This window comes from Panthera leo, chromosome B4 (assembly GCF_018350215.1).
Source record: "Panthera leo isolate Ple1 chromosome B4, P.leo_Ple1_pat1.1, whole genome shotgun sequence".
NCBI classification, from domain to species: Eukaryota; Metazoa; Chordata; class Mammalia; order Carnivora; family Felidae; genus Panthera; species Panthera leo.
The window spans coordinates 93,954,966-93,982,041 of NC_056685.1; the positions used below are offsets into that span (position 1 = coordinate 93,954,966).

At 41.2% G+C, this 27,076-nt stretch overlaps 1 protein-coding gene across 1 annotated transcript in view; it reads right to left on the bottom strand.

The window, feature by feature from the left end:
• BEST3 (bestrophin 3) overlaps nucleotides 1–23,398 on the bottom strand; it is a 37,478-nt gene extending 14,080 nt beyond the window's left edge. The window contains exons 1-8 of the mRNA XM_042947153.1: nucleotides 23,247–23,398; nucleotides 19,614–19,708; nucleotides 18,920–19,153; nucleotides 7,258–7,412; nucleotides 5,978–6,055; nucleotides 5,448–5,600; nucleotides 2,274–2,354; nucleotides 566–717 (exon numbers count right to left, since the gene is read on the bottom strand). Of these exons, the coding sequence (XP_042803087.1) occupies nucleotides 566–717; nucleotides 2,274–2,354; nucleotides 5,448–5,600; nucleotides 5,978–6,055; nucleotides 7,258–7,412; nucleotides 18,920–19,153; nucleotides 19,614–19,708; nucleotides 23,247–23,398 (1,100 nt within the window). The remainder of the gene's footprint in view (nucleotides 1–565; nucleotides 718–2,273; nucleotides 2,355–5,447; nucleotides 5,601–5,977; nucleotides 6,056–7,257; nucleotides 7,413–18,919; nucleotides 19,154–19,613; nucleotides 19,709–23,246) is intronic.
• Between the last annotated feature and the right edge of the window lie 3,678 nt (nucleotides 23,399–27,076).

Genomic DNA, 27,076 nt, shown 5'->3' on the forward strand with positions numbered 1-27,076 from the left:
ATTTATTTAAAGCTAAGTACATAGGGACAGATTGTTATGTTAAAACCACAGAACAGAGACTGACTTGTCTACTAAACATAGTTGAATTAAAATCTTAGAGAAAACTTATCTCATTCCTTAGGATTTGCTTGTCTCCAAGTAGTCTAACACAGTGCCTGCATGTGGTATATGCCTCATAAACACTTGTTGGAAATACATTCAGTTATGAACATCTTAAGTAATAAATGATTATATAATTGAATAAACTACTTTTCAAATCGGAAGGAAAAAAGAGGATAATTTCACAACTATTGGAAAAGTTTTCTGTGGTATAAAAACAAGGTAAAATGCAAATTACCCCCAAATACACATGCCTGCATGTACACACACACCACATTTAAACCAGAAGCTATAGTCTCTTTGCTCTCAAACTTCCTTGGGCATATTAATTATACCTGAAAATCTGAAATAAGATGTTACCAATTGAGAGTTGTCATGAAAGTGAGTTCAAGACCAGAGCATAAAAAATCAGAACAGTGACCAACTTATTTTCTAAATATTGATGATTAAAAAAAAATGCACTTACCCCATTTCAACTGTTGACCCCAGAAAGGAGGGTATGCAGTAGTCAGCGGCTGCCAGTGTATAAGGTGGTCGAGCAGCAGAATCATCCCAGTAAATGTCCTTCTTCATCTTGGGTAAGCTCATGTGCATTTCATCCACAGCTAAAAGAGAGACCTAAAATCATTGTTTTATTGTTAGAATAATTTGGATGTGGATTGTATAAAGACAGAGAGTAAGCTCCAATGGGTGGATGGGATTTGCAGCAGGATAGAGCAGTCTGAGAGAGTAAATACACAAATGTCCGTTGTTCATATTTGCTGTAACCGGGACCGTTGCAGAGACTTGCACATGTTTATTGCGTGAGGGCACTTGGCAATGGGGGTTAAGTGGGGCTATAAAACTGCCCAGACTTGGTTTATCAAGCCACATGCCCAGAATGGAGCTAGCTACATTTTACTAGGAGGCAGGAGAGACTCCTTTTCCTTCTTGGTTCAAAGTTACTGTATTGTCTAGTGGCTATCCTTACAGCAACCTTATAATTCCAGATATCATAGGAAGGAGAAGATTCTTAATATCCCATTCCATTGATTCCATAAACATACTTATACTTGATGTCATTTCTTTTTAAAATCATTTTTAATGTTTATTTATTTTTGAGAGAGAGAACACGAGAGGGGGAGGAGTAGAGAGAGAGGGAGACAGAGGATCCAAGTTGGGCTTCCTTCTTCCATCTCTCCCAGCCCTCTAGGTATGCGGCCAGTTTGTGAACCAACAGTGAAACATAGTGAAACATTTGAACCTGCTTAAGAACTGAGCAAGGGCCTGAAGCAAGTAGCCAAGTTGAAGTTCTTTCCTTATCTGTGAGGACAGAGAATGGTCTGAGGAGAGTCCTGCCTGGAAGGAAAATTCTCTCATGCTGATTCTTTAAGAAAAACCTCTCTGGAATAATGCTTTGGGGGTAAGGGTCCTGGGGTCCATTAGGTTTAGTTCTGTCAGATTTGGGACATAGGCTGGTATGGCCCACGTTTCCAGTGTCCATCTGCTTGGACATCTGACTGCAGGGAACTTCATGACATGGATTTGGGAACTCACACCAGATCACTTCTGGCTGCCATTGTCTGTCCCTGCTAATCTCACTTGGGTGGCAACAGAAACCAGATTAAAGAATGAATTAAAACATTGCTCTGCAGTATGATGGAAGAGGCTGTGTAAAGTTAATAAACTTACAAAGAAAACGGGCTTGAAATTCTACTTAGGGGAAGGGGAGGAAAAATAAGATAAAAACAGAGAGGGAGGCAAACCATAAGAGACTCTTAAATACGGAGAACAAACTGAGGGTTGCTGGAGGGGAGGGGAGTGGGGGGGGGGGTGGGCTAAATGGGTGATGGGCATTAAGGAAGGCACTTATTATGATGAGCACTGGGTGTTGTATGTAAGTGACGAAACACTAAGTTCTCCCAAACTACGCTATATGTTAACTAACTTGGATTTAAATAAAAATAAAAATAAAAATAAATTCTATTTACAAGGGACTAAACTTCACTGCAACTGAGACCCAGGACCTGTGAAGTTCCAAAAGGAGCTGAGGCAAGATACTGAAAAGCCAAACCTCTTTCTTTTGTGGCTGCAGCTCTGAAGTTCAGGGGCCTGCCGTCAGAGTCTGTTCAGATCTGAAACGTCACAAATGATTCATTATTCATGTTTGTAAAGGAAGGAAAAGCTCCTCTAACCTGCAGATTTCTGTCAATGCACCAGTTGGTTTCGAAATCATCATCATCTTCTCCAAAAGGGTTGATAAGCTGCTCAGCTACCTGCGGTGGAGAACATAGAATAGGTCCATCGTGATGCTTGTGAAAACTAGGAATGCAAGCTAAAGGTGACGGAGGTGATGCCCTTTGCCACTTTCATAATATGAAGCCCAGAGGGGAGTGGGTGGTTCCACAGACGCCGATGTTTACCGGCAAGCGACACTGCTCTCAGACCACGAGCGAAGCACCTGCGTGGGTTTGCTCTCCAGCGGACCTGTCTGTCCAGCTGGTGACAGCACAGGCCCTTCAGGAGAAGTTGTGCCATGTAGGAGCCAAATGATTGATGTTCGGGTGCACCTCAAACCCGTGAATGTCGAAGGAGCACACATAAGGTGCAAGGCACCGTTTGCGGCACGTCCAGGGCGACGTAGCCTGGGGGCTTAAGGAACTTACAAGGGCCCAAGTGATGAGACAAAATGTAACCATGAGGAAGGGAAAACACTGGAGATGTAGACCACACTGAAAGAAAATTAAGTCAAGGAGTTTTCACAATTATTGGATCCAACTGTTGAATGAAAAGTCAGAGAGCGGGGGGGTTATGAAGCTGGAATTTGTCTCACTTTGTTTTACTCTAAAGCATTTACTTTTATCCGGTGGGTCAATTTTCCCCACTATGAAAAGTTGAGGCAGCGTCTTACCGTATATTTTCTAATAGTTGGTCAATATGAAATGATCTTAACCATGTTCTGGCATTGAATAGCCTTCTTGATAAGAGATTTATATGTCAAATATGACTCCTTTATTATTCTTTTTAAATCTCTTGATTTTTATTATCTAGTGTGTGTGTGTGTGTGTGTGTGAGAGAGAGAGAGAGAGAGAGAGAGAGAGAGAGAGAGAGATTTTACATTCGGTCTAAATGGGAAAAAAGTGTATAAAATAAAGACACCATTGATTAGTTGAATTTCTATGTTCTGAGACCATTTTGTAGAAATTCTGCCTACTTATTTTTTAGGACTTAAGTCTAACCACTAACCACTTAGAGCAGTTGTTCTCAACCTTGGTTGAAGATCAAAGTCACCAGGAAGGCTTTAAAAGAACTTGATGCCTGGGTTCCTCCCTTAGAGATTCTAATTAAATGGGTGTGAGGTTGAGCTGAGATATCAGCACCTGGTGAAACTCCCGAGAGATTTTAGTATGTGGATGGAGTTGAGAACCGTCAACTTAGAGAGATACGTCGCCCCACTTCCCCAGACTGGGCAGGGCCTGAGCCCGGAATCAGTCAGCCTCACAGCGACATCCACGTCAAAGTCCTTTCCAGGGCCTGTCTATCCTTCCTTGCCTGAGATTTTCCCTAAGTGGGCCACTGAAGAGGCCTGGAAAATATTTTTGTTATAACCAGAATTTCACTTTTATGGGATCAGTCCTGCATATAGTATGAGAGTCTACATTTAACTTTCAAAATGATACCTATGTTTCAGAATTGATTTTCTCAAAAAATATCCTTTACTCTTTTGGAGGCTTCATTTCCAGCAGGTAACTAATATACTGTTTATAAGGTTAAGATGGGATTTTTACACTTTGAAAATATTTATAAATATTGGAATGGACAAGATAAAACAGCTGCTTAGAAATTGAGATATAATCCATTGAGTGGGAAAACACTGCTCCTAGGACTGTCTATCTCTTAAAGGAGCTAATGTGGTATTTTCATATTTTGCCTTTAAAAATATTTTATAAAGGAAAGGAAAGTTAATATTTTATTTATTATTTTTTAAAATATAATTTATTGTCAAGTTGGCTAACCTACAGTGTGCTTTTCGGTTTGGGAGTAGATTCCCGTGATTCAGCGTTTACATACAACACCTGGTGCTCGTCCCAACAATATTTTAGAGGGCATTTCCCAAGGCAGGAACTGCTAACTGTTCCTAACAGGCTGGTCCAACACCTCACGTAGACACAAAGCAAAGAATAAGAAGCTTCGCACAACTCAGGGGAAAGGGCAATAAAAGACTAGAATGATTGGACACCTGGGCCATTTGTAGTGATTTATTGTTTATAAAACTAGAGTCTACTTTTTTCACTAATGGGAGAGGAGAGCTATTAGTCTCTCTTGCTCTTTCTCTGTCTTAAATGCGTAAAAATAATTAAGAATTACCATCACCTGGTTGAAAATGGTTTTCCCATTTATAAAGGACACGCTTTTACTTTTTGAAATGTCAACGTATTTATCATTCTTGGTTAAGATTCAAACCAGTGAAGGTAAAGGCAGTGGCAGGGAAAATGTTGCCACCGCCTGGAAGGCCTCCACGGTGCATGTCAGCATGTGGCTGGCCAAAAGGTCAAAAGTTTGAAAATTCGATTTTATTCATCTTCAAACTGTCATTAGATTTCATTTACCTTGATTTAGCCATTGTCTTTGTGTGTGTGTGTGTGCGTGTGTGTGTTCCATTCACTACCAGGCTCCGGCTCTGGTATTTACCTGTGCATCCAGGGAAGGGTAAGGGGTGCAGGGAGGGGCGGGGGTTGGAGCAGATACAATTCTGCACCCATGACTGGACAAGTCCTCCTCACTGCTCTGACCTGTTTTTAATTTCCTGGCAAACCAAATGTCGTCACAAATCCTGGTGTTTCTGGTTTTGATTCTGTTGAATCATTTTCTGAGTCTCGGTTCTGGTTTTGAAAATGGGATGCATTTAATGGGGGACAGCTAGTGGGATTGCAGAGAATCACAGTTAACTATTTACAAAGTTGAACAGAACCAAGAAATAATATAATACGAATACTTAACTCTGATACACAAGGCTTCTTATTTACCCTCTTTTACTCTGCCTACTGGCTTATTGTGGCATAAAATATCAGTGAAGTCACAGTTATTACTTTAATTACGTTATTATAATCCTAATGGGAGCACACAAAGACTTAAATTACTGGCCGTAAAAGAGTATTACTGCAACGTCTTTGCTTAGATTGCTGCAATATGGTACTCGCCACATCACTTGAATCCCTAGTTTACAAGTAATAACATCTCTGAGTGATTAAATCTTAAATCTACCTTTGACTCGCTCATGAGCGAGTGACTCAGTAAAGGACCAGGGTGCAAAGGACAGAACATGACAGATTACAGAGCAGGTCTCAGGCACAGAGACGGTGGGCTACCTTGAGCCATCCTGCATAGAAGAAGAACTGTAGGAGAGTGAAGATTGGAATGTAAAGATCTAAGTCATGCCCCGCGTAGCCTTTGGTGGGATCCAAAAACTGGCGTCCAATCAGGCAGGCAAAGAAGAAGGTGTAGACAGCCAGAGTGACAACCTGCAACGGAGAGAAGTCTGAGTGAGAACACAACGCTGGACCCCCACAGCAGGCCAGAGTGCCTAAGTGGGCAAGTAGCTAAAAACCACATGCAGGGGCACCTGGGTGGCTCAGTCGATTAAGCATCCAGTTCTTGGTTTCAGCTCAGGTCATGATCTCATGGTTCGTGAGTTCAAGCCCCGCATTGGGCTCTGCACTGACAATACAGAGCCTGTTTGGGATTCTCTCTCTCCCTCTCTCTCTGCCCGTCCCACTCTCTCTCTCTCCCTCTCTCTCTGCCCTTCCCCACTTGCACTCTCTCTCTCTCTTTCAAAATAAATAACTAACTAACTTGGGGGGGGGGGGGACAAACAACACACGTGCAAAGTATTTTATACCTGGGTATAAACCAGCGGAATCCCAACCCAGTCATAACCAAATAAGAGGCTGCACCAAGAGCGGTATCTGTTCATTTCCTAAGCCAGAAACAGATAAAACATGGTTTACTAAATGATGCGTGTGGCAATAAATATTTCCTGGGATTCATAACGTGGCCATGTCTTTTATGAACATGTCTGTAAAAGGACAAGGCTGACTTTGTAAGGCTGGTAATTGGTTCTGAAGGCTATTCCAAAAGGAAAATCCTGAAAATGACAATCAACGCCATTCAACAGTGCAAAAAGGATGGAGACAGATGGATATTTAAAAAAAAAAATTAAAATAAATCAGGACTTTATAGAACTATCGCCTACTCTATTGAATCCATGATTTCCAACATGTATATTGGTCCAAAGTGTTGATGGGAAGGCAGGGGTTAGTATTTTAAATAAGTAATTTCTATCCATTTTGGTAAATTTATATGGAGAGCAGATTTGTTTGTTTGTTTGTTTGTTTCTCGACTTCTTTTGAAAACATGCTTACTGTAGAGTTTGGGGAAAAAAGAAGTACCTCCTAAACCTTTCTCCCCCACAAATGAGGACTTTAGCACACTCATATTGACTGAAAATATCTGTCTGGAATGGAAAGGACTTGAATCTACTGATTTCTCCTTTATCACACATAAATTACTATATAAGCCTGGGAAAAAGAGTTATGTTAATTTGGGAGCTATTTTTATATCATTCACTCCTTTTGGCCGAATCTAGGCAGGAGACTGTCATAGGGCATATCTATCTAGCCCTTCCATAAATCTGTTTCTCAGATGAATTCAGGGTTATTTCGTTTAATGAAAACATAATTTTGTTTCCTGGAGCATCTGACAAGTTGGCTTAACCTCAGGAACTTCTAGTTTGGGGGAACTGATTGGGCAGGTTTATTTCTACTCCAGATTTTACTCTAGGATCCTGGGGGATGATAAATATGCCATGTGGACACCAGGTCATTCAGAGCCCTTGACAGATGTTGCTAATCAATTAAGGGACACTTTCTTACAGAGCCCATGACAAAGCCAAATTCTGTTTAGACAGAATTTCTAAGAAACCACTACCAATCAACCTGAGTCAAAACCTGTATACTACCCCTGTCCTGCATGTTAAGGGTTCTAATACTAGCCCAGTCTTTCCGGTTCCTTTGGAACCAGGCATGAACAAAGCAGACACATCCTGGTCTGGCCTGCTACATCCAGGTCCCTGTTGGTCTCTGATTAGCATCTCTTATGGGTGGTTTGTGACGTACTTACAGTCATCAGTGATTGCAGATCAACACTGTCTCTGATTCTACCTTCCTTCCGGGCTTTAGCTGCAAGATTTCCAAACCAGATGAATGGAACCCAATATTTCAGATGAGGAGATTTGAGGTGGTCAAATAATTTTCTTTCATCTGCCGTCATAAAACCTTTAGCACAAAATAAAGATAGCTCAATTTTACAGAATTAGCTTAGTACTAATAACATTACCATAAATATTTTCATGCTTAGTATGTGAGCATACAGTGAGGGGAATATTAAAAATATATAAAATGATGGTTCTTGCCTCAAGTAGTTTATGCTTGTATTAGAGATAAGGAATGCGTTTGTGCGAGTGCACACACACAAGTTTTATATCAGTAATACATAAGGCAAGACATGTTGGTAATCCCTCATAGAGATGGCCAGTAGAAAGTAAGGTGACATTAAATGTGGACTAGAACATCTGGGGAAAGTTTCTTCTCTAGGTTTTGGTTTATTCATCTAAAATTGGGAACAAGGATACTTAGAAATGTTGGGATTAAAAAAGTAAAAGGTGTTACCACATACAACACACTTAGTATAGCATGGAACCCGTGAATCACATACTTTTCCTCCTGACTGCTCACTCCTTTCACAGTCCTGATCAACCAGGACCCCTTCTGTGAAGCCTTCCTTGATTTCTTTCTTCTACTTCCCCTGGAATTTCTCCCCTTCAAAGCTCCCTGCACAGTGCTCTCTGTTGCCTTATATTGTAGTAATGCCATACATAAAGGTTTTGCCTGCCAAGACCCACGGGAAGGGCCAAGAGCATACTGTCTTCGTAGTCCCCACAGCGGTTTGCATATACCTTGAAAGTATAATTTTTATAATCTTTATTTATGTGTGTGTACAACACAGTTTGCCTGAGCTCCCAGTGACCTTTCTGAGCCTCAGTTTTCCCAAGTGCCAAAGGAAGATGATAATATCTACTTCCCAGGGATGTTGTAGAATTACCTGAGATGATGGAAACATGTCGAGAGCTTAGCATAATGCTTAGCACATACTTAGCACTCGATAAGTGCAAAGGCATAATATATTATGAAATTTTAGCTATCTACCCGACCTCCAACCTGCACACCGAGGAAAGAAGAGATTTGAAAAAGTTGAGAGGAGAAATTAAGTAGGTTTATTTAAGAAATAAACATTTACTGGGGCGCCTGGGTGGCTCGGTCGGTTAAGCGTCCGACTTCGGCTCAGGTCATGATCTCACGGTCTGTGGGTTCGAGCCCCGCGTCGGGCTCTGTGCTGACAGCTCAGAGCCTGGAGCCTGTTTCAGATTCTGTGTCTCCCTCTCTCTGTGACCCTCCCCCGTTCACGCTCTGTCTCTCTCTGTCTCAAAAATAAATAAACGTTAAAAAAAAAAAAAATTTAAAAAAAAAAATAAGAAATAAACATTTACTGAATATCTACTATGTGCCAGGGTTCATTCATACAAATATATACTTTAAAAGCTTACAGTTTGCACTTGACTTTTTATTTTTTTAAAAAATTTGATTGAATCACTCAAATGGTACAGAAATCCAGAAGGGCCAAAAGAATATTAATAGGAAAAGTAAGTCTCATTTTCCCAGCCACACAGTTTCCCTCTCTGAAGGAATCACTACAATGAATTTATTGTGTATCTTTCCAGTTATACAGGCTTGATTTTTAAGAAGGCAAATGGCTTTCTACTACATGCATATCTGCCATTTGCTTCTATTTTTTGTTTATATCTTGGAGATCTTTTTTGTTGTTGTTGTTAACGTATAGAGAGTGGCATCATTGTTTTTGATGGCTGCATTCTAGTTAATTCTATACGATATTTTAACTAGTCCTCTTTTGAGTAGACCTTTAAATTGTTTAAATTTTTTTGTTATCAAAAACAATGATGCCATGACTATCCTTGTACTTACTCCTTTGACTTTTTAAGTGGACTTTTCAATGTTAATTATGATTTAGTACAAATAATGTTTTCTGAACTAATGCTTTTTTCAAAAACTGAGTTTTGCTAGATATTGATTTTGAGTGACTTTTGTCTCAGGAGGAATGTAATCATTTGCTTATGAAATTCTAACACATTCAGATGAAAATCACTTTTGCCCCAGTGTAGCACAGTTAATATCTTTAATGATCTGTAATCAATTTATGAATCTGATTATCCCGCTTCAACTAATCCGCCCTCTTTACCATGTAGTTTTATTTCAGAGGTGTTACTATAACAGAAAAGAAGTCAAAGGAGAAGTGAGATGTGCTCTGGTTTATGGAGCTTTGGAAATACCTAGGTCTAGGTCAGTGTTTTTGAGAATAAGGTCCACAGATCATGGGTACCCGAGTCACTTGTGACATCTATTACACATGGAGAGGGTGAGGCTCCACCCTTTCCTACTAAATCGGACTCAGTAGTGCTGAAGTTCTCAACCCAGGTCTTCACCCTAGAGTCTCATGTGGGTACTTTTAGCAAATACCAATGTCTTGGCCTTATCCCTGGAGATTCTGATTCTATTGGTCTACAGTGAATCCGGGCATCAGCATCCATGTAAAGTCTTCCTGATTGACTTAATGGAATTGGATACAGGCAGTCACACATGTACCAAGCTCTGCCGGAAATTCTAGCACACAGCAATATTTGAAAATCACTGCCCCACCGAATGAAGATCCTATTTGTTCAGTATTTGAAGTAAACAGAGTATCAACTACAAAGCCAATATTTACCAACACGAGACTCATTTTAGATAATACTCAGGTTATTTATGTTAGCTTAGAAGGGGGGTGGTGGTTCTGCCCATCCCTGAGGAATTGGACTTTCTCCGGATGTCAAAAATAACAATGAGCCTGATCATTCTTTTCTTATTTCTCAGTGCGTCTCAAGTTTTTGCATGACCCAGATAATCTGCTTTTTTTTTTTCTTTTTAAAGACTTGCAGAGCGTGAGTAAACCTTATTATGAGAAGTTAATAAACTTGACCTGTCCTGGCTCTGTACTTAAAGATTTGAGGCAATGGGTCACCCTTTACCTAGAAGCCTGTTCTTGGAGATTTCATGTCAATTGTCTAGCAGTTTTATTCTTGGGATTTCTACTGCAATTTTCAAAAATTACCCCATTTATATCCTGGCTGCAATCGCTGTCATTTGACCCAAGAATAACTTTACCTCTGGTTATTTTTTATTCAGGAGTATGGATCAAATTGTGCTGGTGAGTTCTTTTTTTGGCTTAGCAGAATGCAATATGCCGAGTGAGGGTTTATTCAGCGCGTGCACTAAAGCTAGAGTTAGGTCCTCCCCCATACAGCACATCCACCAACTGGGAGGGGACGTGTAGAGCAAGGAAAGCTGGTGGTTTTTAATTTTTAGCCCAAACATACTGAGTGCTTTGCTAGGCTCCGTGAAAGATGAATGACAAGACACTAATGACGATGACACTGACGCGTCCTGCAAGAGCGCACAGGCAGGGTGATTTTTGTTATTCCCTGCAGGGTCACACATCTCATCTAAAGTAAACCCTCTCTTTGAAAATCAAGGTATCGGGCAATCAAAAGGAAATCTATAGATTGTTGGTTAAATCAATTGAAAGAACATTTATTATGAAATGGAAGGTTATCCTCATCAGCACGTCAGGTCATTATCACCACAGGCCAGTGATGTTTTTCAGGATGTGGTCATAATCCTCATCTCTAGGACTATGTGAACCACAGGCACTGATTCGCCACAGTTTGGTAGCACTGTTAACTGGCCGGTCCTCACACAACCCCATGACCTTGATATGTCAGTCTTCATGCCGTGCTCCCTCGGGCCCTGTCCACACCCCTGGCGTTACTATTTCATCTTGCTGTTGTATCTGCCCAGAACTTCCTTGCTCTCTTTTCCTTCTGGCTTTCTGGCCAGTTCAGCTCTGTTCGGCAATTTCCATACTGCTTATCCCAGGAAACCTCCTTAATATTTCAAACCAAGGTAACACACACACACACACACACACACACACACACACACACACACACATGCACGCACACAGTGTTTACTTGCGACTTGAATTGTGGTTTGGTGGAGTAAGTGAGACCTGCTCCTTTAAGGCAAAATGTTACAGCCCTCAAGCCAAAAGCCTAATTGTGTCCACTGATAATATGCCAGTCTTTATGGATTTTGCCTGTTGCATGGTTTGTCTATTTTGCCTCAGCTGAAGCCAAGGCAGGTGTCTTTAGCTTTTAAAGCAGAGTGTGCAAATGAGCCTCTCTTAGCAGAAGAACTAAAAGCACTGCATCTCAAAACTTGGAGGCAGAATGGGTTTGTTGCCAGTTCTTTCTGTAAGAGAAAGTTGTGCATTCAGCATCTGAGCCCTTCCCAGAGAGATGGCTTTTTCAGGAAGATTGCAACGTGCCTGGCTCATTTTCATCTCTGTACTGTACTTTCTAAATGAATGGAACGAAGCCATCGGATTCAACTATAGCTCTCCTTTAAACTCAATGGTAGGGGTTTAGAAATCCTTGTCAACTGGGAAAATCAAAGGGAGGTAAAATGAGATTGAGGGAGAGAGATGGAATCACATTGTGAAACCACTGTCCTGGGCAGAATGTCAGAATTTTTTTATTTTTATTTTTATTTTTTTTTACCATGAACCACAGTAAGATATGTATGGTTCCCCAAACAATTAGTGGTTCTTTCACATAATGTGCTCTTTAATATTTAGTGTTCATCTCTGTTCTATTCTATTCCATTCCATTAAAAATGCTGCTAGCAAGCCATTGAAATGATTTAAGAACCCAATAATGAGTTACAGCCCAGAGTCTGAAAAGCTTGAAATAGGATTTGGTTGAGTAAAATCAATTTCTGGGGGAGTAATACTGAACAGAGAGATAGAACCTCCTCTCTTTTTCTGATATGGGGAAAAACATCTCTACTCAGCCATATCCCTGGCCCCACATTAATATCCCATTTGGTAGTTCACTGCCTTCTACACATGACACACAGGAAATAACATAGCCCAAATCAGTGCTTTTAACTGCTTACCTGTCTAGGTGGCCCAGAATTACATTTGCCCTGAACGAATAGATTCGAGGCGGTCTGCAGGTGAAGCTGGAGGAGTTAATAGATAGGCTCTAGTGCAGTGGTTCCTAAACTTTGCTGCATATTAGAACGGCCTGGAGAGCTTTAAAAACTCCTGATGCCCAGGTTTCGTCAGACATCTATTGAATCCTAATGTCTGGGGTGGGAGCCAGACATCAGTATTTTTTAAAAAAACCCTAGTGATTTTGGCTTCTGACAAAATTTAGGATCATTCACCCTTGTGCACAGAATACATAGCAAGCTGGCCATTTTAGCATTCTTGGCCTGAGTCAAACATCCTGCAGTGCTTCCGGGAGCTTGTTCAAAATGGAGACTCCTAGGTCGTAAGCCCCAGATATTCTGATTCCGTCAGCTGTCTGGGAACCTATAATTTAAATTTAAAGTACCTTTGAGGGTGCCTGGGTGGCTCAGTCGGTTAAGCGTCCGACTGTGGTTCGGGTCACGTTCTTGCGATTTGTGGGTTCGAGCCCCATGTCGGGCTCTGAGCTGACAGCTCAGGGCCTGGAGCCTGCTTTGGATTCTGTGTCTCCCTCTCTCTTGCCTCTCCCTCACTTGCACTCTGTCTCTCTCTCTGTCAAAAAATAAATAAACACTAAAAACATCTAAAAGAAATTAAGTACTTTTGATAATTCAGTGAATGTTTGAGAAACATTGAGCAGCTGCTTTGATTCAATTCTTAGAACTGTGTGTAACCTTCAAACATTGACCCGCTGAGACTACCCATCATGGCATTAACTCAAGTAGGGCTAGTTCTACCGTGCACTCTCTCTCCTATATACAGCAAGTGTGCATAGGTGAGCCAAGTTTCACTCACAGGATGACATTCTGTCTGTTCTGGGCACATCATGTGAGACTACAGGGGTAACTGACTCAGCCTGTAAAAGTTCAGCCAAGAGAGTGAAAACTGGCACAACCCGTGAATACCACCGTCTCCTTGATCATCTCTGTGTCGCACGGAGCAGCTGGAGATTTTACAGAGACCGAGGAGCCCCAGTGCCAGGGAATGCCTCTGGAAGAATTGAACAGCAGACCACAGGGCAGAAAGTCAATATTATACAACATCTATTTGATTTTACTTAGTGAGAGAAGATCACAGCTTACGTGAGCTAAGTATGGGGCTAGCCTTCCAACCAGTGCATCTAAAGGCAGAACTTGTATCTTAACAGCCACTTGACAATTGAGAGCTTGGTTAGTTGTGTTAATGTCTGTTAACTGTAAGTGTTGCTAACATTGCTGGTGGGGTCTCCTCATTGTAGAAGAAGCTTGAGGAATATCATGTTAAGATTCCAGGGCTTTAAGAAAACTGAAGAGTGCCCTTTCCTCAAATTTTACTCTTTTCTGACCACTTTTACTGGCCACCAAACACAGAAGGAAACTATTTTAGAGAAATAGAGATACAATGCAGAGATATAAAGTTTAGCCGTAAATATGTTTGTGCTTGTCTCTGAAAATGATTCGTGTGAGAAAAGATTCATAGTAATTTTTATGGATTCTTGAGGACAGGGACCATACCTATTCTTGCTTCTCGCTGTGTTCCCGTGCTCAGCACAGCGCCTGGCATATAATATACACTCAATAGATCTTTTTTAAATAAGCAAATGCAAGACAGATGTAACAACAGCTTTAGTAACATTTCTTTTAGAGGAATGCATATAATTTCCCATTACCTATTTTTGTGCTTCTGGTGAGTAATTTTGAAGGGAAATATTTTTTTTTTTCCTGGTCACCATGAAACGCCAGATAAAATGTTTCAGTTCAGTCTCATGCCATAACATAAACACCCAATTAAGGCCATCACTTGACTCGGTGAAGGTCTGGAATTGTGCACCTGACTTGACTTAGAATGAGTGACATCTTCCAGGGTTGGTGATTGGAATGACTGGAATTTTCCAGGACAGGTTTGTTGCCAATAGACAAAATAAGAGAGACTCTTCTGTCACAGCTCCTCTGGTAAATAACTGATGACAGGCCAGTTCAGGGAATTTTTAGCGTAACTGATACTATTTTGCACTCAATTGTTATTTCTATTTTCATGTGAGCAGAAATAAAACTATTTTATTTTTAATTTGACAAATTTAACCTGTAACATCAGAGCATATGCATTACCCTGGTAGCATGCATTTGGTCCTTCTGATTTTCCAGGCTAATGTAACTTGACTGTCCAACTTCAAAGCAAGGAAAGTTTAGGGACCAGCAGGTGAGAGCCCCAGCCCATCCAGCTCTGGTCTAGGGGTTGCCAGGTGCTTCAGAAGGACATGCTGATCTTCCTTCTCTCTGCCCTCTCACTCAGTTCCTCCTGGCCAGCCCTGAATCTTTGTGGCAGGGACCCTTCCTGAAGCAAGGCAAAGAAAAGTTAGAAGGAAACTCCGATGGCCTTAAAGCCTATTTTGCTCAGAATGTGATCTAGGGACCCCTCGCCTCAAAGTCTCCAGGAGCAGATTAAATACATTCAGTCCTGGACACCACCCCAGGTCTACTGAGTCAAAATCTCTGAAGGTGGTATCTTGGGATCTGCATTTTTGGCAATATTGATTTTGAACAATATCTAATGTGCACTGAGGTTTGAGAACATGCACTTTTTTCTGACAGGTGATTCTATGTAGGAAAGTCACGTGGCAAGAAGTAGGTATTTTGTGTCCTCCACAGTGCCTCCAGCCTTTGCCCCCACTCCTCGGGGGCCCCTGTGCTCCACTCACCAGCCCCGTCTGCCCTTAGGCGGAGCAGGTGTCCTGGCTGTGGCTCAGGACATCTGCCAGACATTTTCCGCCATCCCTGAACTTCCTGTTCTTCCCAGAAATGTTGGCACAGGCCAAGGATAGTCAGACAGTGGCGGAGGCGTGTGTCCAGTTGTCGGAGCTTGGACACTAGCCCCATGTGCAGACTGAGTCAGCCCTCTCTGCTGGGGAAAGGAGCAAGAAGTCTGGTGAGTCAGTGCTGCCAGTCGGCAGAGAGGGCGCCCAGTCGTGGGGTGGGCCATGGGGCGGTCAGGAAGGACCCTGCCTCTGGGGCGTGTCCCCCAGCTTCGAGGGCAGTGGCTTGGACCCTCTGCCTCGCTGCCTGATGCACAGACTTTATGCTTCTGGGGGCCCAAGCTGCCTTTTCTGCTTTTTGAGAAAAAAACTACTTATGAGAGCAGTGGGGACGTGTCCACTGTGAGGTCCGAGAGGACCCCAGAGGCACCTGCAAAGGCTTCAGCCCCCTCCTGGCTCCATCGGTTCTCTCCTCCTTCAGAGGCTCCACATAAACCGAGCGAGAAATTGAAGTCAGAATGATGCCCACTATGGCCATGCAGGTCTGATTCAAGCGCCCTGGATGGCAGCCTCTGAACAGACTGGTGGCGATGCCCCTCTCCAATTCTGGAGCCTCTTGTGTGGTCAAAACCACAAATTCCCCCCTTCTCTTAGTTGTTGCTACTTTGCTATTAGTAATGAATTACTCAGTGGATGCCAAAGCCTTTTACCCCAGGGGTGAGAAAAAGGGGTTAAAAAAAAAAAAGCATCCCAGAAAAGAATCCATTCTTTTCAAACTTCAGCGTTTAACACGGCGTGCAGGTTTGCTGAGCTTTACAGCCAATGGTTCTGATCCAGCAGGTCTGAGGTAGGGCCCAGAAATATGCATTTTAAATAAACAACTCAAGGAATTCAAGATGTGAAGTGCCTGTGGGTCTGCAGACTACACCTTGGGACACACTTGTCCAAATGCACATCAAGGAGTGAATACTTCCAGATTCGCTTAGAATGGTCGTGGATGTGGGTGGTGGGGAGAGAGGAGTCCAATATTCCAAACGCCTTGGAAAGGGGCAGAGGGTAAACACAGGTGCAAAACAGGCATTTGCACAAGTTTGACAAGGGGTAAACCTTGGCATTATGAAAGATACACGTACAGGAAATGAAATCACATCATTCTATTCGTCCTCCATATCAACTCGCCCCTCAGAACCGTGCACGACTCAGCCTTCTTTGAGCTCAGCTGTGACCAGAGGCCCCAGAGGCCTCTTCATCGCCAGCCATCCTGGCTTCCTCCTGCTGTGCTTTGAATATGAAGGTGACGCTGGAAGGGATTTGCTTTGAGAGTTGGGCCTGGCGGCCTGATTCCTGTCCGAACACAGTCTCCTCTCCCCCAAGGAGGCGTCGGGACCAGTGACACACCATCTTTATGCATCGAAGTAAACTTCAGCTCTCACTCGTCAATTTGGAACAGGTCAAACCCTTCTTGCTCATTTTTAGGACTTTCTTCGGAGGTGGAAACTCTTACTGCTTTTGATCCTCAGGACATCAGGGTAAGAAAATTAACTCATCACGTGGCATTTTCAACTAGGTCATTCTGAAACAGTATTCAGCTTTTAAATTCGGAGGAGGGGTGACAGGTAATTCTTTAAAAGTCCCTCCTGGCTTTATATCATCACAGACCTGTGTGTATGCCAGGCCATTTGTATCCTTTATCTGAATCCTTAGCCTACACCCCAGACCGCACTATTTTCTCACGTCTTACCCTGTACCGCAACACCGTCCTCTACTCTCCTCCATGACCACCTGGTCATAGCAGATCCAGAAGACCCGGGATGTCACATCAAGTGAGTCTTCGAAAATGAGCGAAGGGTGACGTTATGCCATTGTGCTAGGTGATTTCATTCTTGATAGCAAGAGCGTCCTTACCACGTGCCAGGTACCGTTCGGAACGCTGTGCAAATATTAATTTATTTAATCCTCACAGAAGCCTGTGAGGTATATGAGTGGGGTGGTATTGTAAGTTCTCATCAGCGCGTTTTATGGATGTGGAAACTGAACATAACAGGTTAAGTAAATCACGCAGGCCATGCAGTTAGTGAGTGGTGGAGTAGGGATTTGAACTCCTCCTTTGTTCTGAGTCACTACCTATATTGTTTTGTTTTTTTTTTTATTTTTTTTTTTAACGTTTATTTATTTTTGAGACAGAGAGAGACAGAGCATGAACGGGGGAGGGTCAGAGAGAGGGAGACACAGAATCTGAAACAGGCTCCAGGCTCTGAGCTGTCAACACAGAGCCCGACGCGGGGCTCGAACTCACGGACTGCGAGATCATGACCTGAGCCGAAGTCGGCCGCTTAACCGACTGAGCCACCCAGGCGCCCCTATATTGTTTATCTAAGGAGGCAAAACCAAATCCAGGCCAAAAAGGCCTCAAAAAAAAAAATCCCAAATACCATTCTTTTTTAAAAATCCGTTTTCAAGGACATTTCAGAAAAGGAGACGGGATACGGCAACCTAATTTGAGACTGTCCTCAGTATAAAGGCAGAGTCGTCTCATGGTTTTTATATGGTCTACGTATTCACTACTATATTCCAACAAACTGGCAGATTGCTAACAACGGCCCAGCACAACTGCCAATTTTTATTCAGTGTGTGCCAGCAATGATCTCATTTAAAGCGCTTCACATTGAAGGCCGCTTTAACCGCTTCTCTCCTAAATATTAACACACCGAAGGGAACCATCCTTCCACCATGACTTGTTCTCAGCACACTGTGTCCCGGAAGACCAGGTAGAACACCTGCATCTACTCTGAGGCATGAGAGAGACGACATACCCGCACGGCCTGGATGAAAACTCACCTTCCTGGTTCCCGCTAGAATCTACTTCTGTTTGGAGAAAAGCATTCACCTTAGGAGTTTTGAGCCTGTATCATAATTCTGGCTCCTCTACTAATGGTCCAGGGCCGGTAACAACCTCTCTTTTTTCTCTTTTTTAAAGAAATTTTTTAGTGTTTATTTATTTTTGAGAGACAGAGCATGAGCTAGGAGGTGGGGGAGCAGAGAGAGAGGGAGACACAGAATCTGAAGCAGGCTCCAGGCTCTGAGCTGTCAGCACAGAGCCCAACATGGGGCTTGAACTCACGAATTACGAGATCATGGCCAGAGCCTAAGTGCGAGGCTTAACTGACTGAGCCACCCAGGTGCTCCAGTTATAACCCCTCTGAATCTATTTCCTACCTTTCTCGTGTCTTGTTTTGGGGTTTTTTTTTTTTTTGGATCCAAATGAAATAATATTTATGAAAATGGATAAACCATAAAGTGCTAGAAAAGATCAGGTAATAGGGGTGCCTGGGTGGCTCAATCCGGTAAGCCTCCTATTTTGCCTCAGATCACGATCTCACAGTTTGTGGGTTTGAGTCCCGAGTCGGGCTTTGTGCTGACAGCTCAGAGTCTGGAGCCTGCTTGGGATCTGTGTCTCCCTCTCTTTCTGCCCCTCCCCCACTCATGCTCTGTCTCTGTCTCTCAAAAATAAGTAAACGTTAAAAAAAAGAAAAAGATCATACAATATTAAAGATGATTTTAATAAATATGATACTTTTTACTCTGGCATATTTATGTAAAGGCCAGTGACTCTCTGCCACTTAATTTAAGGTTGACTGCTGCTTCCCCTCCTTCGCCTCCCTGGCAAACTTCTCCAGAGCAGTAACTATGTCTTATTCATCGTTGCCTCTTAAGACTGTCTGGCACATAGTAGGTAATCAATAAATGTTCCTTGAATGAATGAATAAATAAAAGACATTTTCAAAGGAATTTTGAAGGTTCCCATCTAGGATGAGAGGAGTCCGTGGAGGGAAGAGTCATTCACAATACCTGCTTCAACCACATGGTCCATCGTAGGGAACCTTTTGTACACAGCCGTGCTCACCGAGCGGAAGATGAGCAGGGACGTGAGATTCACATAGCGCATCAGGGTCCTTCTGAGCAGGCGCCCGTGTTCGTCGCTTCCATGAACACTGCTGGAGATGAGGAACATCAGCCTGTCTGGCCAGGGCAGGTTCACAAACTGGTTCCACCATCGGTTCACTACCAGAGTAACATAAAACCCTGTAAAATAACAGGAAGCTGTAAAGCAATTTCTTATAGCAGACATGTTGACACTGATGCTTTTAGCAGAATTTCAGCCTCTTCAGGGATCGGGGTGTAAAAATATGTTGTTATCCATACTTATGACTTTGCCCTCCAAAAAAAAATAAAAATGTAATTTGTGCCTGGCAATGTCATAGCACCCAGTAAGTGGGTATTAGAATTCAAATATTGATGGCAAAAATGGGCAGTTAGTGAAGAGAAAGCTTGATTGTCTGATAGCAAATTATTACCTCAAACTTGTTTGGTGTTAATTTAGCGAAAGCAGCCCTGAGGGCAAACTTTATGGATGATTCTGGTTCTATTGCAAGCAGCGGCTTTTCAGGCATGCCTCTCAGCTTGGAAACACTCCCATGCAGAGTCATTGATGTCATCCGAACAGAGACAGTGTGGCTGCGTTCTGCGTGTGACCTATACTTACCAAGCACAAAGGTTACTGGAATTTGTTCAGCATATCTGTCACAGTAAATTGATAATTTTTCAAAGTAACGTTTTTGGGCTCCTGTAAGTAACAATCTGGAGCAAAAATAAAATGCACAGCCCTTTATGATATTATACTTCTGCACCTGCTTTGCAAGTGATATTCAGTGCAAACAATTAAGCACAAATAATTGTAATTTTTTTTAAGAAGCGATAATGCTTTTTTCTACCTAAGCTGATAGATCTCAAAAGCTTTTTAATTGCTGAATGTTTCAAGTACCAATGTTTTCAGTACATAAATGTTATTGGCCATTAGACAGTGGGATTTATTAACTTCCATTTACTTATATATTTTTTAACTTTTATTTTTAAATACTTTATATTTTAAACTTTTATATGATGAGTACATTGGATTTAGAGCAAAATAACTCATTAAAGAGTCCAATTTTCCATTATTCATCAGGTATACTTAAAAAAAGGGTGTCTTGATTAAGTGAGCTACAGTTGTTAAGTAATTATGAGGATTAAATTATAACCCTAACCTTGACATCTTGATCTTACGAGTATGCTACTTAGCACATTCTTGATTATATGTGTTGTACTTCAAAGGCTATTATACCCATTAATTTTAAAGACCACAATTATTTAAAATATAAAATAACACATACCAACAAGGAGTAAAAACTTTTATTCCTGCATTTGGTGGGTTTGTGTTTGCATAATATAAATATCAAAATTTATATTATGCATCTCACCAAAACCCATTTTCTGGTATGAACTTAGGCTAAACCTAAGTTCATTTAATGGAACTATTATTGATATTTATGTTACAGGGAGGGGATTTGCAGTCAGGAGAGACGTCCCAAGGCAGGGTAATCGTAATGTCGAGACCTACAAGGAGAAGCAACGCAAAGGAATTTGCATAAATGAATGGTACAGCTGTTCCAAGGGAGGAAGAAATCCCTGGGAAAGATCCATTACAACATATGTCAAAAGGCCTGTTTGAGTCAGTAGAATTTTGATAGAGGAAGCAGAGGGATGATGGGGTAACAGCGAGCCACCAATCAGATTGCACGTGAAGAGCTGGTAGTGACAAAGGAGTTTGGGGTGCAGGATGGGCTTGGAGTTCCTGCCTCAGCTTTGAGGAGGTTTCAGAAATTCTTATTCAGCTTGTTCTTATTCAGCTGCACAGGCCTGTCAAGGTCATGCCAATGACAAGTCACAGCCATAACAGTTTCCGACACTCAAATAGAAATGGTCCAAGAGGATTTAAAGGCAGAAAGCACAGACCTTAAGGTCAGACAAAGCCAGGTTTGAATCCCAGATCTGCCACTTACAAATTTGGACTTGGAACATATTTTTAAATCTCTCTGAGCCTCAGTTTTCTCACTTGTAGATGGGGACAATAAAGCCTATGTGTTAGGAATGTTATGAGGATTAAAGAATATATCATATATAAAACCACCAAACATACAGTGTCATACTTTTTCGATAATAAAGTGGTGGTTATTATTAACAACTGGCCAAAGGAAAAAATATTTAGCTAATAGCTCCGTAGAAAGTTTACTAGCTAAAAAGTACTAAAATGGTGATTTTTGTCGAATTCACCCCAAAATAAAAAGAGGCATACTCAAAAGTAATGAAGTCTGGTTTTGTCTCATGATTTTTGCTAAGTATCATTATTTGCTTAGAATAGAATTTTAAAACTTAGGATGATTAGTAGACATGAGAATGATGCTATAATTTTCTACAGGTATGTTTGACTTTCTTGATAAATTCAACCTATAGTGGTTGGTATACCTTCAATCAAGATTAAGAATATATTTTGACGAGATTTTATAGCTGAACTTTACAAAAATGAAGAATGACTTGCACGATTGATCATTGTTATAAATGTAAGCACTCTTTGGTCTTTAGCAAAAATATGTGCATACAATTTTGTGGGGTATAAGTAAGATATTGAGGCAAGAGTGGAGGCCCCGTGGAGGATTTCTGGCCACGACGCAGCTGCTCTGAGTGCTATTCAGAGTACTATTGCAGCAGTAGCAGCAATAAACTCACATTAGTAAAAATAAACTAATGAGACAATTCTTCTGAAACGTCATGTGTCTTCCACTATTTCATATTCTGAAGCATTAGGTGATACAAAAATACACTGTCAAAATAACGTTGTACTTATAAGACACATCTGAAAAATTATTAGAGGTTTTTAAATAAAACCCCTGATGTCCCTTTACAGATATTTTGATATGCAGCAAAATAGCCCTTCCTATTCTATTTCGGACAATTATCAGCTGGCCAAATTACTATCTCTCTTGGTCAAAGGGAGTCCTGTGGCTGCAAAGAAGAAGGTCGGTAAGAGCAATGATAATACGAAGTCGTTCATCAGTATGCGGGAGAGAAAGAACAAACTGAAGTACATAGAAAAGGTGGAAATACAGCCTCAAAAACCTTTAGCTTTTCTATTTTAAGTTTTAAATTCCCCCAGAGTAAAAATGTATGCAATAAGTTTTAATTAAAAAAAACTAAACACAGATATCACATGTTTTCACTCCTACGTGGAATTTGAGAAACTTAACAGAGGACCGCAGGAGAAGGGAAGGAAAAATAAGTTATAAACAGAGGGGGAGGCAAACCGTAAGAGACTCTTAAGTACAGAGAACAAACTGAGGGTTGATGCGGGTGATGGTTGTGAGGGAGGGGAAAATGGGAGACGGGCATTGTGGAGGGCACTTGTTGGGACGAACACTGGATGTTGTATGTAAGCGATGAACCACAGGAAATCTACTCCCAAAGCCAGGACTATACTGTACACGCTGTATGTTAGCTAACTTGGCAATAAAGTATTTAAAAATAAATAAATAAAAATAAAAGAAAATAAAATTAGTTAAAAAAAAACTCATAAAGCTTCCCATTTGCACTACTGGTAACATTTTATTAAGACTATAATTTTAGTCACAGAAGTATTTCCTCAACATGATTTTGCTCAAATTTTCTGTCGATCTGACGGGCTTAGGTTGTGATGGTATAAAGAATAAACATCTTCTGTTGTGAATATAATGTACCCCGCACTCAGAGGGCAAAAATAAAATAAATTCGTTTTCAGGCTTCGGCACCACCCTGGATGAGATCTTGTCATTCCAGGCAAAAGAAAGGAAAGTCACCTGATAGACACCCTTCACGGACATGTCAATTATGTAGGTAGTGGCTATAAGCTGCCAAGTCACAAATTGAAACTATCAATGACATAGCTGAGAGAGGCACCGATGATTATTTGTTCGTGGCCTTTGCCACTCAAAATCACCACTGAGTGAGGATTTAAGTAATAAATCTGCCATTTTATGCCTCCGGCAAAATCCTGGCAGGGTGTCTGTGGCACAGGGTGCCACATTGTGATCAATTCACATGGGGCTGGCATGAGGGCCACCTGAACATGATAGAGTCTACTTGAGATCCCTAAGCATGGGTTAAGTGTGGATTAAAATACCCTGAGATGAAGAATGCAAGAGAGGATCATGCAAAAGAGAAGATTACATAAGGCAAAAGTCAGCGGCAACCCAAGGCTCAGATTTTTGAGACTGTATTCTTACATGATATTTGATGGCCGTTTAAGGAGACATGCAAAGGAAGGTACCTGTACACCAAACTTATTGCCGTGTAAAAAACAGCAAAGACAATAAATTCCCTGTACAGTAGTTTGTAGATGCTGCCTCTCCACTTGAGGAGTAACCTATGAAATCCAAAAAAAGTCGCATTTGCTACTTTACTGGAGTACGTGACAGTCATCTCGGATAGTTTTTCTATTTTTTCTAGAAGAGCAAGAAGACAAAACACAAGTAAAAAGCAGTGCTTAAGATGGAGCATAAATCTGTGTCTCAAAGAAACCCAAGCCGGTCACCAGTCAACCGTCTCCCCATTTTGCCTTTCTGTGTTTAAATCATTTGGAATTTGGAGATAACCAACATCTCCATGTTAAATCTTTTAGTAGAAAAGGGGAGGAGAATAGTCTCTGGAAAGAGTATTATTAGAACCCGGCTTAATTTATAAATATTATTTTCAGGTTTTATAGTCATTACTTAGTAATATTTGAACGAATGAATGAATATGATATATGAAATACGTTGTAGAATCACCTGTCATATATTTTCCTAACCCACGGGAAGATTCAGGGTACTGATACGCTATATTAATTGACATTCTCAAAGGCACTGGCCATACTTACTGTTTGGGTCTTTATTTGCTACAGTATGTAAAGAAGTGTTTATTTCACCCTTAAATTTCGTGAGGGGAACTTAATGGCTCTCTTCTTAGAACTCAGGAGATATTGTTGAAAAGAAGCAAGACTCTTAAGATAATTTAATTGATGGGTCACTTTTGGTGGTTTTAGTTGGATGTGGGTATCTCTCTAGCGGAGCTGCAAGTGCACAGTTGACTCTCTGTACATTTCAAAAGGCAGGGCCACAGGGATAGGACAGAAGGTGCACTTCCCTTTGGAAGTCATGCGTAAAAGGCTTAGGGAGGTTCACTTTCTGTTTGGAGCCGACCAAAATAAGGCCATTATTTAGGGCTCTCTCCACGTGGATCTGTTCCACAGATACGGGTAGAATGAGAATTGGACCCCTATGCCTCGTTCCAGTGAGTTCTCTGGCATTCATTGCTTTTCAACAAGACATCAAACATTCAGGTTCTGAGACGGCCCCGAACTCATCTTTGTTTGAAAATCCTGCACCACCACTTTCTAACATGGAGCATATACAGAGAAAATGAAATTTCTCGGAAATCTTTCTTGTTTCCAAAGAATCTCTGAGGGGAGTGTTCCAGAGCTACTTAGATGGAAATTATGGAGGTCTGAGGTAGAAGTGGGCAGATTTCTCATATAAAGTAGCCTGCAACCCACATTTTATCTAAACGGGAAGATGTTCTGTCTTTCTTCAGAGGTGGGAAAACAATCCAATTCTAATTTGCCTAGTTTCCCTAAAGAAATAAAACTCTGGCACTATATTCACAAACTTAAGCCTTCAGCATCACTGATTTTAGTAAAGAAACCAGGACTTTTGGCATAAGTAAGTGGCATTACGAGAGGACGGGAATCATGCCACAGCCAGTTTCATTTTTCCATTTTACCTTGTCTATCTGTGTAATGTGAGTACAGTCAAAACTGGGAGAGAGGAGCCTAATAAATTAAGCAGATTTTATAATTTGTTCTCGTGGGCAGCATCATTTTAAATAACAGTCCTCAACTTTTTTTTCGTTTAACCATCCACCCTTCTATTTCGGCTATCAGAAAAATTAAGATCAGACAGAGTAGAGATCAGAATTAAAATGCATAGATATACTCTCTGTGCACTAACCTATTTCTTTGGTTTCAAGTCTCCGACGGGAAAGAAAATCTTCCAATTTCAGGCTCCCCCTGAAGAGGTGCCTTCAGGTCGGTGTTGCGTTCGGCTCCGCTCTTCACTCACGCACAGTCAGATTTTCTTTCCTTCCCTGGCCACCGAGAAGACCCAGAGGGTGACAAGTACAGGAGTTAAATGTTTTTCCACTTGTGGAGGCCTGTTTATGCCAATTTGCCCACTGATGACAGTTATAGCCGGGAACAAACAGAAGCAACAGCTGCTGATGTAGCTTTTTCCTCATCTATAATTATAACTCCACCTGCCGCCCAAAGTACCCCTTTGAATGAGAAGTCGGAGGTGACGTGAAGGAGATTGGGCCATTGAAGTACGTTATTTTCATTTTGATTCTACCCTGGGATCAAGGAAGAGAGATCCATTTTCCCCTACAAGGTTCTGAAGAGGCTCCACTGGTCAAAAAAGGGAATTAGGACAGTCTGTGTGTGCTTAAAATGAAGAATGAGTTGTTGTGAAGCCATAAACTGGGGCAGATAAGAATTTTCTTTCATTTGAGAGGTATTGAGAATGCTCTCCCATTAAAAGCAACAAGCATACGTGTTTCAGTGTGCGTGTGGGCGCACGTGTGCGCACGCATTTTAGCAGAGCATAGAAAATTATTATGTGTGATGGCTTAGTGTAGCGGAAAATAACACCCTGATTCATTCATTACGTTTGTTATCCTTCCATGTCAGCTAGGAAAAATTGTAAATTATTCAAAATGACTTCCATAGTTTCCTTCTTGAAAGAGAGAGTTCATTGGTATTCTTTAGATAATGAAATAAATAATTTCAGGGTCAATTCCTGGGGACTTTGCAATCTTCTAAAGTAATGTGTGCACCCAGCATTGCAACTTAAGCTTAACTAAAATGACTACCAAAAAAACCCATATATTTTTGTGAGAAAAGAAGAGTAAAAAGACACTCACTCTAAAATTGAGAATATATACATTTAAAAGGTGGTGTTTTTTTTTTTTTTTTTTACAGCAGTCTTAAATTTTATATGCATTTGCCTGGTTTCTTTATCAAACTATAAGCACCTTAGAGCAAAGAGTTATAGTGTCTGATTTCTTGCCCCCATCCCTGTTCATAGTTCCAGCATGAAGCCCTGTGTATAATGGATATTCAATATGCATCTGTCGTTTGATTATCACCTTGTCACTATGATACTTTTGTCAGTACATTTGGGGGAATTTATGAACATTTTATTTATTTATTTATTTATTTATTTATTTATTTAAATTTGTGAACATTTTGAAAGCACATATTTTCTATTTGGTTGCCATGAAAAGTGGCTGGATAGACCTGACATTGCATTTATAAAGGTTTGCAAGACTAATCAATGTTATAGAGTTTGAGCAAATCTAAACCCAAGTGCTTATGAAATAGAAACGTGGGAGGTAGTTTTAAAAATTCTCACTTTTGGGGGCTCCTGGGTGGCTCAGTCAGTTAAGCAACCAACTCCTGATTTAGGTTCAGGCCATGATTTCACGGTTCATGAGAGCCCTGAGTCGGGCTCAGTGCTGACAGTGCAGAGCCTCCTTGGGATTCTCTCTCTCCCTTTCTCTCTGTCCCTCCCCGCCTCTCAAAATAAATAAACATTAAAAAAAACCTCTTGCGTTTGTGTCTCCTGTTGGATGTGTGGTTGGCCCTGAAACGTGGCATGATTCCCAGCAATCACGACTGCATAACTGGGGAGTCTGCCTCATCTTTGGGGCACTGTTGGCTGGTCTCACTTTTAAACAAGGTTAATGATGTTCATATTTCCCATCAGGCTCTTTTGAGGAATGACTAATTAATGGTTCAGAACGCATTCTAAATGCAAGTTAGTCAATAATGACTAGACTAAATGTACAAACTCTCATTATTGGGCTGTGAGTCTGGCGGCTATTTCTAACACATACCAAAAGATGCCATTCAGAAATGAACTCATTAGAGGGGACAAGCCACTATAGCTTATTTCAAAATACCCAAACAAATTGCAAAGTTAACTGTTTATATGATTTTTTGAAGAAAACTTTAAAGTCTCTTGTTTAAAATAGACACGTTCCAGATTCTGAAAGTAACATACGCTT